The sequence below is a fragment of the Neodiprion lecontei genome, chromosome 4, assembly GCF_021901455.1.
Source record: "Neodiprion lecontei isolate iyNeoLeco1 chromosome 4, iyNeoLeco1.1, whole genome shotgun sequence".
Lineage (NCBI taxonomy): Eukaryota > Metazoa > Arthropoda > Insecta > Hymenoptera > Diprionidae > Neodiprion > Neodiprion lecontei.
Genome location: NC_060263.1, coordinates 6,408,354 through 6,425,278, shown reverse-complemented (window position 1 = coordinate 6,425,278; position 16,925 = coordinate 6,408,354). Strand labels below are relative to the sequence as shown.

At 40.0% G+C, this 16,925-nt stretch overlaps 1 protein-coding gene across 2 annotated transcripts in view; it reads left to right on the top strand.

Annotated features, from left to right (window-relative positions):
- LOC107216676 (protein C-ets-1) overlaps positions 1–16,925 on the top strand; it is a 150,521-nt gene that overhangs the window by 97,930 nt on the left and 35,666 nt on the right. Inside the window, exon 1 of one of the 2 annotated variants that reach the window (XM_046736228.1) lies at positions 935–3,161. The exons of the other annotated variant lie outside the window; for it this stretch is intronic. Within the exon in view, the coding sequence (XP_046592184.1) occupies positions 3,047–3,161 (115 nt within the window). The 5' untranslated portion in view covers positions 935–3,046. Of the gene's footprint in view, positions 1–934; positions 3,162–16,925 lie in introns of those variants that run through there. 2 annotated transcript variants of the gene reach the window in all.

The window sequence follows — 16,925 nt, the reverse complement described above, 5'->3', positions numbered from 1 at the left end:
ACGAACGGAAATAGACGAGACGTAGGCTCTGCGAGATAGACTGCAGCAGCAGCAGCAGCAGCAGAAGAAGCAGAAGCAGAAGCAGCAAAAGCAGCAGCATCAGCGTCAGCAGCGTGGTAACACCACAGAGTCAGAAAAGCGCATCGCGTTGAACAGCGGCTGCATCCGAACCTAACCTAACCCGTAGGAACGAGTTGCGCGCGTCGTCTCTCGGCATGAATGAACAAACAAATGAATGAACCCACGGAAGAAAGAAACGAAACGAAAGGAAGGAAGGAAGGAAAGAAAGAAAGAAAGAAAGAAAGAAAGAAAGAAAGAAAGAAAGAAAGAAAGAAAGAAAGAAAGAAGGAAAGAAAGGAAGAAAGAAAGACCTAAGTATAGCGACGCCATCCACACAACAACACCCAGCCAGGGTCTCTTGATCACGGGAGAAGCGTCGTAGTAGTAGAGAATCCTCGTCGACGACGCCACTGGCGTCCTCCTTCCCCCCCGCTCGCTCTACAGGCCCGTTGAGAGAGTATTCATTCATAAAACTAACGCGGAGTGAGGCCAACTGGCGCGTGGGGGCTTCCCCCTCCCTTCTCCGCCCCCCCCCCCCTCCTCCCCCCTCAACGCTTCCCTCACTCTTTCTCTCTCTCGTTAAGTTTCCCCTGCCCCATCCTCTCCGTCTCGCACCTCGCTGATCGCGGGCTGCTTGCCTGCTTGCCTTTGCCTTGCCTGCCCGCCTGCCTGCCTGCCTGCCTGCCTGCTTGCTTGCTTGCTTGCTTGCTTGCTTGCTTGCTTGCTTGGAACCCGGCTGGTCCGACCAACACATAAAAAGCAAGGACCGCCAGTGAGCACCAACACGGGTTCGGACGACGTGGAGAGGAGCCGAACGAACGACCGACACTCCTCAACACCCGTCGTCCGTGTTGCCTGACTGCCGCTACCGCCGCACCGTTTGCCCGTCACGATTTTAGTCGAGTCGCGTCGAGTCGCGAAGGGAGTCTGTGGTGCGTTTGAGAACGGCTCATCCTACACCCGTGTGTCGTCTTTGTATATCTCGAACATACATCACGCCGACGAGAGTGATCTTGTTGCTGTTGTGTTGTTGTCGTTGTCGTCGTCGTCGTTGTTGTTCGAAAGGACTCTCTTATCAACTATACTCGCTCAACGGTGTCACTGCTGTACCCGGTGATCGCGTAAACGCGAGACAGAAAGAGAGAGACAGAGAGGGAGAAGGAGAGAGAGAGAGAGGGAGAGACAGAGCGAGAACGATAAAGAACAGCGAAGAGGGGGGAGGGGAGAGAGCTCGAAAAGAGAACCGAAACGCGGGAACAAAAGAATCGTCATTTACGGCCGCTGGTTGATGAGGAGGAGAAAGAGGAGGGGGAGGCAGGCAGGCTCAGTTTAATCATCCCGGTTTCATCCTGCGCCCCCCTGCACCGTTGCACCAGACTATCAACAGACGAATAACAAACGTTTAACTTGGTGCGAACGAGTGTGACGTAGGAAATGGTGGCGGTGGTGTCGATGTCGTTGTCGTTGTCGTTTTTGTTGCGGTACTGATGCCGATTGACCGACCACCGCGCTCTTGATATCGCTACCAATGGTCATTGGTTCTCGGTGTTGTACCAGCGACTATACGGTGCGACAGGCTCATTGTGTTTGGGCTAAACCGTCGAGACTCACATCCCCACCACTCGAGACTTTAGAGCATCGATTATCCCGAAGATACTTAAGAGATAACGGATTTGCCTGTTTCACTCCATGGCACAGCACGCTGTTATGTTTTGGGTATGAACGTACCGTCTAAACGGAATGAAAAACACCCGAAGGGAATCATTCAGTCTGTTTGGACTCGACGAGTCTTATGTTGTTAGTACTATTCTGTCGGACGGTAAACAATTGTCGGACACGAATGAAATTGACCCGATAATGCGGTAGAGAACAACTTCAAGTGATGTACAATAGGTGAAACTTGTACGAAGACGGAACACGTAAGTGGAACGTTTTGTCCGCGCGTAATAAACGTATTTGTGATACGTACGTTATAATATTGTGACAATTGTGACCAAGGGGATAGTGAGAGAAACTGTGAAAGAAGAATAAGAAGAAGAAGACAAGAAAATGACAGTAATATGTCGATAGGTGAATACGTTGTGGATCGATAGAAGAGGGAAGCACAGTTTCGAGTTGTACTAAAGCTTTTAAGTTAACGGTCCCGTGACGGTGGAGACGATCAGTTTTTCATATCAAGTGAAACTCGCTCTGTTTTGGAAGTTGTCAATGAAGAGGGTGCAGGGATAGAGGATAGGAAAACCCGTTGCGCAAGATGCGGGGTATTCGAAAATAGCGAAAGAGACGCTCTCGTCTCGTTTTCGGGTTATGTGAATTGATAGTGAACACATGGTGGACACATGGTGGACACATGATCCGATCGTCGCTCTCCTCCTCCTCCTCCTCCTTCATTTTCTTCTCCTCCTCCTTCTTCTGTTTCTTCTTCGAGACCAAAAGTTACAGTTACCAAAGTAACGTCGCTGTCATATCCCATTGCCATGGGCTAAACTTCCGGTTTGAGTTGAACCGACGCTCCATAAAGCCGTCAGATACTTGCGTGTAGATCTACCTGAGGCTGGACAACGATTTTATGCATAAATCTATCGAGTTTTGCGGTGTGACAAGTTGAGACGAGAACGCGAAAAGACGCGATCAAGGAAAAAGGGATATACGAGACCGGAAATGGGATCCACCCGGACAGAACCTGGCTAATCTCGATACACCGCGAGAATCGACGTTTAACGGATATAATATCAAGCGAGAACTTTAATCGTATGCTGAAATCCGTTGCGGTAAGGAAGAAGAAAAGGAGAGAGGGAGGGGAACGCTAATGGACCGATTCATCGATTAGGGTCGACGATCAAGTGCGCGTGGAGCCCCCTTTCGATATAAAACCGATACGTGCGCGTTCAGTGCAGTGTCAGTTTTTAAATTAAAGCAAAAAGGAACGAAAAAAACTTTCTCACTTCTTCTTTTTGACGGGGTTTTTAAACTCCATTTCGCGTTTATGAACTGTGTAGCAGATCATCTGTCCTGCAGGCCTTCACTCATGTTCGTCGATTATACCGACGCTCACGTCGGCATGGGAATCAAAGCTATGAAGTCCTTCGGCAGGCCCAGAGGTAGGTAGGCGGTGTACCCTGCACCTGTTTTTTCAAATTTATGCCTACCTGAAAATTCGTTCGATCAGGCTCTTCACGTTTCGATTGAACGAAAAGTCACGTTTTTACTTGTACTTTCAGTGGCTGATGGTACAGATGAATATAAACTCAAGTTCACACCACTTATATAGTGCTTTTTTGATACCTTGCCAAGTTCTTACTTTACACTATTCAAAATCTTATGATCGAAGTTTTCGGTCAAGCGTGTAATTTTTTTTTCTCAACAGGAATTTAAGGCGGTCCCCAAACAATTTATTCGATCGATTAATAAAATGTTGATCCTCAAACACCGTGGTAAAAATAATAATTTTTTACTGTTTACAACCCATTTTTTGAATTCACTTTAACGGCGTTCATAAAAATTAAGAATCTTTGGTTAAAGATGAACCTATTGGTTTGCTTAGGTTTAATTTTACTTTCAAACAGACTGAATTACAAGATTTTACCACCGTACGAGATTGAAAAAAAAAACCAATCTGTTAGGTATTTTTTCGATACTTGAATCAAGGTGCTTAGGATCGTAGCCGATTTTTATTCTCCACGATGAATCCTGAATATCTTATTCCTACTTGTACTTTTAGATTCGCGAATTCGACGTTCGTGATCTAAACGTAACTTAAATTTGTGAAAAAAAAAGAACGTCTCTATTCTCTTCATACTTTGCGAATTGATCTTTCCTAAAGTCAATCTGATAGTTGAAAAACGGTGATTTTAAAGTGTTTCGTTTCTTCAACGTTAGTCCAACTTGAACTTCACGCATCGAGGGTTGTTGTTACTTTTTTTTTTCGTCTCTTTTAACGGTCTTCCTGGTCAGGTCGTAGCTGTATACATATACTTATAATCTACCTGCGAGTTCTACGTGACGTCAAAGCCGTATTATGGTATGTATGTATGTACATATATATATATGTATATATATGTACACACGCGTGATGCCGAGAACGATTCAATCGAAAGGAAGAGGAACGCTACGCGTCACGCGTGACTCCGGAAATGCTTTCTTACAGAGACACATGCCACTGCTGGCTACTCCATGCACGTTGACAAGCTAATGTCGTTTATCTCGATTAACCAGCCAACTTACAGCTTTATACTTTCGGATACCTGCCTTACACGTTTTCATCGGACAAACGTATCTACCTATATCTAATACGGAAAGCGACGAACATTAAGTCGGAACGGCGGTTTTTTTTTTTATCATGGAAGAAATTTTTCTACCCTTCTTTTAGCTTTCTTTTTTGGATTTTCATAATTCTCTTGGACTCTGTTTCTGGTTTTTATCTTCTCCGTTAATTGCAGTTATATACCGAGAGAAATTTTTAGTTTCGGTTACCGCTCAGTCCTTAATTATCTTCATTTTTTACCACAATCGAAAAATATAGTTCCAGGTAGAAAATGAAAATTAGTTTTTTAGCTGTTACCGGAAAGTCTGGTATCCGTTACTATTCTTTCTCACTAGGATCGCTGTTACTGTATTTTCTTGCAACTGTTGCGAAAACTTAACGCTCGTGCAACGATACATTGACGTTAAAGCCTTGTTTGACTAAAAAAGTAGAGTAAACCGAACAAATTGATTTTGCGTTGCAATAACAAAAAAATGATCGACGATAGCGCAAAATGGTTAGGCGTACCCACCTCGATTTTCTCCAGTTTCTAATCTATTTAAAACGAAGCATCGAAATCTGAGCTTGCTTTTACAATTTCAGTATTTTTGAAAAGATACTTTACATACAGCTTACACATATAATCCAATAATTTGTCAAACATTCAATGATACGGCTATCTCGTAATAAAATTATAAAGGGCGGGATTGAAATTCCGAATTTGAAAAATTCCGAAATTCGCGTCAAGTTCCGATATTTTTGATAGCGAAACTTGTAGTAAAGAAATCGAACTTTGACGAAACATCAAAAGTTTCAAATAATCCAAAACTTTCAGTTCTGTCAATTTTCGGCTTGGTGAAATTCCACCATTTCGATCTTTCTTCGTTTTGGATTTTCGCTATCTTTACGTTCGGAATCCTGATCATTCTGTTTCTCGGTTTCTCTCATTTTTTACGCTCACTCGTCGAGTAGACTTACGCCGTCTGATTATATTTTAATTTTCCGAATTTTTCTCTGTCGCAACTTTACTTTTCGTAACTTTGCTCCATCGTAACTTGAATTTTCGGAATCTTTCATTGCGTTACTTTGAGCCGTCGGTTTTACGACCATTCGAAAACTTTGTCGCTTCGTCAAAGTTTTATTTCTCTACTCCAAGTCTCGCCACCAAATAATTCGGACTTGGTCGCTTCCGGATCTTTTCAAATTCGGAACTTGAACCCCGGGTCCAACGAAAAATGTAAAAAAGCATCGAATCTCAGACGAACGCAAACCTCCTCCTCCTCCTCCTCGGCAATCACCACGACGTCCACCCACAATCGTGAAACACGCGTAAAACGCACGCCGTCTTCCCGCACCTCCCTCCGATATCTCGGGACGTCCGTCCATCCATCTCGTTCCTCTCGACGACTCAGGCCTCGCCGGGAACCTGGAGGAGGGACTCGCGGAGCGTCGCGGCGTCGCTGTCATCTGTCGTTGGCACGTGTCTACGCAGCCGCGCGTAAACCTCGCCAACCGAGGAGCCAACCGCCTCGCGATCACTTCGGCCATGTTGTTTTTTATCCACGATTCTTATCCCTGTCTCAGCGTCTCCTCTCCGTGTCGTGTACGGTTTACGCCTTCGCCTGCGTCATCCGTACATGAATAATACATGTGCTGTAGGGTGAGCCAAAAAAACTTTATGGTATTAAAAAGACCCGTTTACTGGGAAAAATAATTCTCACGTTTCGAGAAATTTTCTAGCTCAATTTTCCAAAAGGTATCGCCGGCCGTTCGAAATTTCTCGTTCAAATAACACGCGATAACATTTTCTTTTTTTTTTTTCTTCTCTCCTTTTTTCTACTCCTCCATTTTTATTTTTTAACGTACTCGTCACTCGCGCAATATTTATCGAAATGTGAATACGCCTGCCGGCGAAAATTTACAATTCCTCCCACGATCGATTTATATTCAACCGATTGTTTGTATTCATTTTCATACGAGTTTGCAAGTTTTTGTTGACATTTTGTTTTCATTTCCTTGTCATCAAATTTCATTCAAAGTTATTAATTAATCTACCCGTAGTAATGGATGCCTTAGTGTACCAACTTTGAAATTTCCATTGTGCCCTTTCCCATATTATTATTATTATTATTATTAATTTTACTTCTTCGTTCTTTAATGTCATTATTTCAAATTACAAATATTTCTTCGCGAATACTTTACAGACGTATTATATCGGTATCATTTCACGAACTTGTTATTACAGAATTTTTTCTCCCGCCGTTTTTTGAACGTACGAAAAAAAGAAAGAGAGTGAAAATCATAATTTCCGTTAATCTTACTTCTGTCAAAAGATATTGGAATAATGATGAAAAAATTATTAAAATTATATGATCAAAAAAGAACGTGAAAAAAAAAAATAAAAAAACAGAAACGAAATGTCAGAATCACAAACTTTTGTCTCCTATAACCAGACCCGTGCGGAGAATTTAAACACTGTTATACAGTGCGATAAGATTTTTTTCGTAAACGTTTTTTTTTTTTTTTCCTCAACTTCTTATCCTTACAAGTTTTATTTTTGAAATAATTACGAGATGTGTGACGAAGTTGATCCGTTCGCTGTTTATGAAAACAATTTTGTCATATCGTTGCCGCAAATATTCGACGGAGTATAACGCGTACGGAACGTTCTAAAACTGCATATATAATCCGGAAAATAGTAGCAGCTGAACTATTATTGGAATTATATATTTTACGCTCAGTCAATCATATTCAGACCCTGATTGCTATTGGTTGGGTATAAATTTATCCTGTCCCAGTTAGTTATGCGCGCAGCCACGCCGTTTTAACCGGTCGGTCGAACAATTTCCAAACTGCAAATTGCACTCGGATCGATTTTCATCGGTCTTAACCTGCGGTGATTGCACTCACTCACGTTTTCTTCATTTCAAATTTTCTTTTCTTTTCTTCTCTTTTTTTTTTTTTATTCTCATTAGCAAGAAAACCAGCCCAATTCACGACCCATTTAGTTCAACCTATTACAGAAACTGCGTAATGAAATTGTTTTTCCGAAAGAATATCGTCGAAGCAATTATATGTATAAAATCACTGTATTTAATAAAATTGACGGGTTTTCAGGAAAACCAAATCGCTTTTCTTTGGGAATCAGAGGGGTACGTAAATATGTTCAATTGTTTTAGTTTACTCAGTATTTAAATGTATCGGTGTCGAATTAGAAACAAAAAATATTGTATCCCCCTTGAGATTTAGTCGAAAATTATGTTTCTAATTTTTAAACAAACAACGAGCTTATCAGACATGCATCGGACTAACTCTGTCAAAGTAAATGAAGTTTGAATCGAACCAACCAGTGACTTGGGACTAAAATATGAAACGAGATTGTCATGAACGTTGTACGAAGCATCGATTTCTTGGGTTATAAACGATCGATTGATAAATCGAGAAAACGCATTTCAGCAATTCTCCACCCAACTCATTCAAATTACCGATTTTTAATACCGCTATTTTTGCGTGATAATTTTTTTTTTAACTGACAAAAAGCAAAAAAAAAAAAAAAAAGAAAACACGCGAACATTAATCGCCAAAATTCTTCGCGTTGAACGATCTCTCGCGACAAATTTTTTCGCAATTTTTTGCGATTTTTTTTTGTTTTTTTTTTTTTTCCTCCCCCTCGTCCCGAATTTGGCCCCCACCCCCCCAATATTTTGCAAACCATTCCGGAACCGAACGATGTTTCGAGCTTCGGTGAATCGCGACAATTCAAGCTCGTGTATTTCATACCTACTCGGTCGTCGTCTCGTCTCGTCGATGAAGAGGCTTCTAGTCTCGCAGGGAAACGTGACCTGAGGTCTAATGCGGCCGCCCGCCGCCGCCCCTCGACGCCCCTTCTTGGCCCGTGCTAGCGCGACGCATCGTACATAAGTATTTAATCTCCATCTACACTCCTTGCAAGTCAAGTACCTACCGAGCCTTCCACCCCCCTCGAACCCTTCCCGCCCCCCCCCCCCCCCCACCGCCCCCACCCCACCCCTTCCACCCCGCGATTCTTACCTATGTTCAATGGCCTTTGAAACCGCTTTCCGTACTCGGCTACTCCTGAAACTCGCCCGATCAGGAAATTACGATTACGATTACGATTACGATCACGATTACGATTATCGACGATTCTGGTTGGAAACTGTGTCAAAAATTCACCGATTTGTCGGCTCGGGGGGAGGGGGGGGGGTAAAAATGTTGAAAGACGAAAAAACGAATCGAAGGGCCATAAGGAGAAAAATTTCATTTGTCCATAGCAACTAGAAAAGTTGAGTAAAACAGGTATCGTTTGAAAAACTGTTCGAATATTGTTGGAATTAGGAAAAAAAGAGGTACGCGTAAACATTTTGCGCTATTGTCGATCATTGCAACGCAAAATCAGTTTGCGAGGTTTACTCTACTTTTTTAGTTGAACAAAGCTGCGAGAAAGAATAGTAACGGATACCACACTTTCCGGCAACAATTAGAAAACTAATTTTCATTTTCTACCTAGAACTATATTTTTCGATCGTGGTAAAAAATGAAAATAGTCGAGGACTGAGCGATAACCGAAACTAAAAATTTCTCTCAGGGCAAAATTAAATTTTTTTTTTGTTTCTAAAGTGGGTAACTTAACGTTATGCAATTTAAAAATATCGAGTGTCAAAGTATGGTGAAGCAAAAGATTAGAAAGGTGAGCAGCATGTGGAATGCCAAACTGTAGAATCGTCAAAATTCATCTCGATAATATAGAATTGTATACGGATTCTCCATTTAGCTGTTCCGCGATTCGGTTTTTCTGTATTTCGACTTACTATGTCCACAATTATTTACACTGGAACTTTTCACAATTTACAATTTCAGCGAGTAAAATTTCTCGCGTTCATGAAAATTCGACGTTCTTGTTTTGCCGTGAATCAGCAATACTAATTCTTTTTTTTTTTTTTTTACGCCTGTTCGATTTGTCAATCGAGCTTTCAAAAAGCCCGCGAATCTACATCACGCACACAGCATTATTGTTCATACTCTTCTCACGCGATCGGTATAATATTCGTAATTTGCTTCACGATCGTTGTTATCGTTCAGAAAAAATGAAAAAAACAAAAAAAACGAAAGAACGAAGCTTCCGATACGATTTATCAGTACCTACTACGCCAATTTTTGTCAACTTTCTAACAACAATAACATAAAGAGTTTGTTTTATTATCGTATTCAACATTCGTTCGTCTGCTTCTCTCGATTGCATGACGAACTCCGTCGCCTCTTTCGGACACATTGACTTTGTATATTATAATGTATATATATATATATATATGTATATAGAACGAATCCGCGTGGGCGACATTACGAGTGATAGCACGGTATCGCAGTAGCAGCTATCAGAGTATAATTTTCCATTCCATCCTCTGGCAACTTGTTTCACGGATAACAATAATACACACGAAATTGACATCAAGTAGGTATCGTTCTAGTATCACCGAAATGTCGATAATTACTACGACGATGAATTCAAAGTCGAAGCTGCGTTAGTTCCGCTAATGTCAATTTGAAAATCCTCTCGTCATTCCTCGTATGAAAATAACGAGGACGAAGAAGACGCGTGTCGAAACAAGAGAAAAAAAAAACGTCAGTCTCAACTCAGTCCTCAACTATTATCATTTTTTACCACAATCGATAGATATAGTTCTAGGTAGAAAATGAAAATTAGTTTTCTAGCCGTTACCGGAAAGTCTGGTATCCGTTGCTATTCTTTCTCACTACGATCGCTGTTGCTATATTTCCTTGCAACTGTTGCGAAAATTTAACGCTCGTGCAACGATAAATTGACGTTAAAGCCTTGTTTGACTAAAAAAGTAGAGTAAACCGGAGAAACTGATTTTGCGTTGAAATAACCGCAAAAGGATCGACGATAGCGCAAAATGATTAGGCGTGCCTCGTTTTTCTTAATTCCAACAATATTCAAACAGTATTTTTTTTTTTTTTTTTTTTTTTTTTCAACGATAACTGTTTTACCGAATTTTTTTCAGCGGCTTACACGTTATTACTGAAAATCGATTGTACAAGTTCACAAACTTCAATTGCGTCGAAATATATCCGCCGGTAGAGTAGATAAAATGAAGCTAAAAATAAAAAATAAAATAAAGAATTCCCAAATTGTAATCTCAGGATGCAGGTCGAACATCAGTTTCCATTTTATCTATCGGGCGTTTCTCTGATGGGATGAATAATGCGCGTTGACGTGGAGAGAGAGAGAGAGAGAAAGAGAGAGACGGTTGGTCCAGAGGCTGGTAACTCATTATCGACGTCAGCATCCCTGACAAGAATCAGTGAAGATTTGAGTCGGCAGTCAAGCTCGTTGCTAATCTTTCCGCGGTGAGTCCTGCCGGCAGGAAGTGGCAGCCTGATATCGTCGAGACCACACTCGGCTTCTCATGCCTGCGAGTTACTCGCGTATCGCCGAGGAACGGACCCGCTGATAATCGCTCCAACAATACGCTCCATCGGCCACTTAACCGCTGCCGCGCTAATGAGCCTCTGATTACAGTTTAACTTTGTTATTTTCTACAGACCCAACTTGACGTTTCATATTGTTACAAGCGGAGAGAATAAATGAGCGGATTTTACTTCAAAGTCGAGGTGAACAGGGACGCGTCGAGTTCGTTTTTTTTACTTTGGTCAAGTTTACTTTGTTGAATGCGGAATTGGGGCGGGGTCGAAATTCCGTGTTTTGAAAAGCTCCGAAAACGCTGGATTACGAATTTTTTTTTTTTTTGTCGGGAAACTTGAGGTACAAGAATCAAACTTTGACGAAACATCAAAGCTTCGAATGTGCAAAGTTACGAAAAGGCAAAAGTTTTGCGAAAATGAGAAGATTTGAATAACCGAAACATCGGAATTACGAATGATCGAACATTTTCAGTTCTGTAAATTTCTGGCTTGGTGAAATTTCACCATTTTCATCTTTCTTTATTTTTACGTTCGGAATCCTTGTCATTCTGATTCTCGGTTTCTCTCATTTTTTACGCGCTCACTCGTTGAGTAAACTAAGCTTTGTCGCTTCGTCAAAGTTTCATTTCTCTACTTCAAGTAACGCCGCAAAATAATTCGAAATTAGGCGCTCTTGGAACTTTTCAAATTCAAAACTTCAACCCCGCCGCGCAAAATTTACTCTAAAAACAGTGAGAATCACCATAAAAAACAACTACATTTATATTAAAGAATATATACAGCTGACATTGTTTTTTTTTTTTTTTTACCAAAAACCTGTCCCTCTTATTTTTTTTTTTTTATTTATTTGCATATTTGAGTAAAATCCTCTCTTTTTCCTCCCTTCGTTTGCATGTAGTACGTAAAATTTACGGTTTGTTACGTCGTAATGCTTCTCTTTTCACGCTTCTGTAGGAATTCCAGTCGTTGGTTCTTTATGGTTTTTAGGTTACATATACAGCTGATGGATTCATTTCGCTATTACTGTTGCTCAGATTTTTCTCCCAATCTTTCCTTCCCCGTTACGAGAAACCCGAGGGAATTTTTCGAGGGATCAAAAGTCCGTCTTATCGTTTAAAATTACTGCGGTACGCGGGCGATAAACCTGAGGGAAAAACCGGAGTAGGCATGGAATTGTACTGGCGAAATATGTCCGCCTACATTTATTTCGGACAAAATATTACCAATCCAATTATGTTTAGCTACAAACAAGGAAAACAAGGAAAACTTCTAGTCGAGGTCAAAAGTTCGAATGGTCAGACGATTGAAGGGTTGAGATGTCGAATTTTGGAAAAAAAAAAGAAAAAAAACAAAACAACGCGACAATCTGTTGCACAGGATTTGAAAATTTGGAAAATTTAACATTTGAAATTTCGAATGCTCAGAAATCTAACGTTTTGACTTTACTGTGTTTCGAATTTCTACAATTTCAAAATCGATGATAAAATGGATTTTTCGCATTTTCGAAAATCCGATATTACGAAAGCATTATTTTCCAATCCTTCGACATTTTTACCTCTCCCCCCCCAATAACTAAGATCTTACTTATATTTTGCAGGTTCAGAATCGTATTAAATTGCGTTCGATTTGCAGTATCGTCTGAATATATAATTTACTCGATCATTGTAATACGGTGTACCCGATATTTCCGAAAATCCTGCAAAATTGCAAAGTGACGATTTTTTAAATCGAAAACGGAATTGCCAAAAACCGGAAAAGGCAATGAAAATGATGAAAAATCTGTACTTATAAGGATAAATTATGTTTCTAGATAAAGAAATTATAATTTGTTCCAGTCGTGTATAAAAAACTTGACAAAAAAAAAAAAAAAAAATTGTATTCCATAACTATCCGATAAATTTTTTTTTTTTGTTTTTCCGTTTTTACTCTCGTTCCGAACGTGTTCATCGAAACGAACATATCCGTAATATATTAAATTTCAATACGAACCGTTGTTAATAAAATTTCTTTGTTACGTAACAGAGATTCATTAGAATCATGGAACAAGTTTAGAATAAATATTCGTTAATTGAATTTCGTACAGAAGTATTAATTCATTAAATTGGAATCACGGATCCGTATAATTCGTTTCGAACTAGTTTGGAGAGAAGGAAAGAAAGAAAAAAAAAAAAAAGAAAAAAAATCCACGTCTCTCATCCTCCGGAAGATATGGCGGGGAAGGAATATCCGGCGAATCAATTGAAAGCGCAGAAGATTCGGTACGTTTAAAATCATACATATACTTTTGTATACGGGAGGGTGTTTAAGCTATTGGGAATTGGTATCCTGAAAGTGTTGGAAGCAACGAATCGAGGAGTGGCGAAGCTCTCCTTACCGCGAAGCTCCGAGTCAAGGTTAAGCCCGCCTTTAATTCCGGTACGAACCATCCTAAAATACCAAGGTAACCGACCAACCGGGCGCCGCCCTGACAAACTTATTCGAAATCAAGAAGCAACGGCTAAGCCAACTCCGCGTCTGCAATGCGCGTATACATCCACACGTAAACAAATATATACTCTCCGACTCCTGCCTGCCGCGGAATCGAGTTAAAATTACATTCCCTAGCTGATCTCTCTCTCTTTCTCTCTATCTCTGTCTTTTTGCCGCAAGCTCGTCGTTCGTGATACGAGGCACAGCTTTGTGCTCGCGCCAAACGATTTTTTTTTCTTTTTTTTTTTTTTTTCGTCAACTTTTGCAAACCGGTGACTGAATTAAAAAATATTTTCATTTACGTGTGTGTGTGTGTGTGTGCGTGTGTCTGCGTGTATGTACACGCACAGTCACGCACGGCGAATACAATGTCGAGGAAAAAGTGCTTTCTGATGGAATTTTTGTGGAACGAAAAAAAAAAAAATTGGCCCAAGTGCCGTTTTTTGAAAAAAAAAAACGGCGGTTAGGCCGAAACAGTTTTTTTAATTCTCCTCTTCAATCGTTTCAGAGTTTGATCTGTTTCTTACAGTCGAATTTCTTTACAGTCGAAAACTCTAAAGATTTCTACGTCTCTGTAACAAGTGCTTCGTTTCATCGTTTCAATTGGTTCGTTCAGTTCTTTCCTAATTTTATAGAAAAAAAAAAATGAAAAAAAAAAAAGAAATGGTACTTACCGCCTTTTTTTTTTTTTTTTTGGCTTGGGTGACATTTTTTGAAAAACGGCACTCGCGGCCATTCTTAATCCTCCACTTCAATTGTTTCAAACTCCGTGTTCCGCTTCTAGCCAAATTTCACCCTGTCCAAAGCTTTCCACGCCTTCGTCTCATCATTTTAGTCGGTTCGTTCGGTCTGTTTGTTTCTAATTTTGTAAGAGAAGAAAATTAGAAAAAAAATATGGCACTTGCATCCTTCTTAGGCCTAGGTGCCATTTTAGTATTTTTTTTTTTTTTCAAACTTCGAAAATGGCACTTACAGAGCCCGTTTCACATCTCCTCAACGATCCGAATTTCGATCCGAAGATTGTATTCGAAGCGACAAAGAGCAGCGATTTCTTTCGTTCCAACGCCCCGGAAGTTTTTCTAAATTTCAGTGGACTAGATTAGCCCCCCCCCCCCCCCCCCCCCCCCCCCCCCCGCCCCCGGCGCGTGTAACCACACGTGATAAGTACAGGCACGATGTTTCGAATCGGCGTCGCGACGACGGTTTGCAAGGCGTCTAGTCGTCAAGGTGCCGACGCTACGCCGCCGTAAGACGAGGGGTGCTTGATGATGGTGGTGGTGGTGGTGGTGGTGGGCAACAGTCGTGCAACAGGTGTACCTTGTGCCTTTCCATTCTATCTCCCTCCTCTCCACTTTGCGTTTCATTCGAACATGTGCGGCGTGTGTTGTTCGGTGCCTTACCCTATAAGGTTACCTGCTGCACTGTACGACTACCGCTGTCTCCCTACGTACTTCAGTATGTACTTATACTTACACGCATACGTGTTCCGTACGTGACTAATGTATTGTTATTTTTTTTTTTATTTTTTTTTTTTTCATTCTCCGCACGTTACAAACCCTCGTTTTGCGCAACGATCGCTTTGTTTTCTTTATTTTATTTTTATTTTTCTTTCTGCCTTTTTTTTTTCTCATTTGTTTCTCAAGAAAAAACTTTTCCATAAATGGGAAATTGGAAAATTAGCGCCGCTACCCAAGGGGAAATTGATAGCGAAAATTAGTAACGATATAGGACAAGTGAAATTTAAAGAAATTTAATATTCACATATTCAATACAGTTTTCAATATAGTTGTAAAATTTTATGATTACCTTGCAATGTTTTATTAAATCTGTTTCTTTAGTTTGTACCCTCTGTCTATCTCTCTCTCTTTCCATATATATATATATATTTTTTCAAGTGATTTTTTGTTTGTTCTTAAAGTAAACAAAAATGATCGCATCCTTCATAGTTACAAAATTGATATTGCATTTCTTACACCGAATTACGTATCTTTCGCTTACGGTGTAAAGAAATAAAAATAGTGACAAACATATAATATACCCGAGTTGCGAAAATTTCCTCCTCGATAAATTGGAATTGTTTATTTATTTATTTATTTATTTTATTTTTTTTATTCCTTTTTTCTATCCAAAAACGCGATTCTACCCCATTAAATTTACAAACGTATCGAAGAAACGTTTCGCTTATCTGTCAAACGTTGCTACTTATCATATCCTATAATATTTTTGCGTTATTCGTAATGGCTGGCATTATGCATTATCGTGTATATCATACGAATATATGCGAAAAAGTTTTGGCCGAGGGTAATGAGAGCGACGGGAGGGGGACGGGGAGGGGAAGGGGAGGGTTTGGAAATACGAAGCCTGTCAGAGGGAAAAGAAGGTGGTCTACAGCTGCTGCAGCTTAACATGCTCGTTCGTTCTAGTCGTTGATCGGGGCGAGAAAAAGGCCGCAGCTCAGCGGCGGAATGTTCTGCAGTTGAAAAAACGCAACCAGGCACGTGCCGTAATATATGTTACTTTTTCTTAAATCCTCTCCCCCCTCCCTCTTAATCTTGTTCGGGAAAATGTGGAGAAAAATTTTTGTTGGAACATTTTTTTTTTTTTTTCTCTTCAATATACAAAGTATGTATCAGGTGGGTTCATTTTTTTTTTAACTTTATTTTTTTTTTTTTCTCTCTCAACCCGCCACTCGAAAAGTTTGCGACAAATAGTGAAGAAAAAAGAGAAACAACCGAAAACATTGTTGTAAAACCTGGCGGAGGTTAAAAAACATTTTTAAGCGGTTAGGACCAATTATTGTAATATTATATTTTCTTTGTTTTATAGTTTGTATTCTGTCAAATAATTCGGAATGCCATGTATCATCGAAAGTAGGTAGGGGAGAAAAAAAAAAAAAAAAAAAACTAACGACTAAGAAAAGCAAAATTATCAAATTTAGATGTGCATTTTTCATTTTTTACATACGCACGTTTAATTTGTGTTCAATTTGGGAATAATTATAGTTGGTTGTCGATGCGTCGACAAAAGAAACGAAAAATTATGTTATCGCGACCGATCTTTATATTTCTCGTGACCTTGCGGCTCACCCCTCGATCTTCGATCCCGAACAAGGGTTTCGGTTTGGTCAAGGATCACGATGGTCGTAATGACGGTTCTCATGTTTCTTACGATCGAGGAAAAAGAAGGTTTAGAAATCGTTAAGAAGCCTGGCTGCGTTTGATCGTTTAACACCGACGAATAGCCGAATAACTCGCAGGATTGGGAATAAAAAGTGAAGCATTTTGTTTTTCAATATCTTTTTTTTTTTCGTCATACATGAATTCCTGGTACGTTTAGTTTTTCGTTTCTTTCCCTTCTTCTTCTTCTTTTCCTTCTTCTTCTTCTTCTTCTTCTTCTTCTTCGTTTTCTTATCCTCGTTTATTCTACGAGCTTTCGGGGTCATCGCATAAGGGTAAAAATATCCATCCGTGCATTAATTAATACACGTGTGTTTACATGAGGTATTACACGCGAAACTGCACCATCGGTAATTTTTTTTTTTTTAATTTTTGAGCGTGCCGTAGAGTGTACAAAAAAAAAAATAAAATAAAAAAAAAATCATCTTTTAACGAGTTTCGGATTTTTTGGACCACGGGTTTGACTTTTACTGCTCACATAAAACACAAAAAGCCTCAATTTTCGAATAAATATC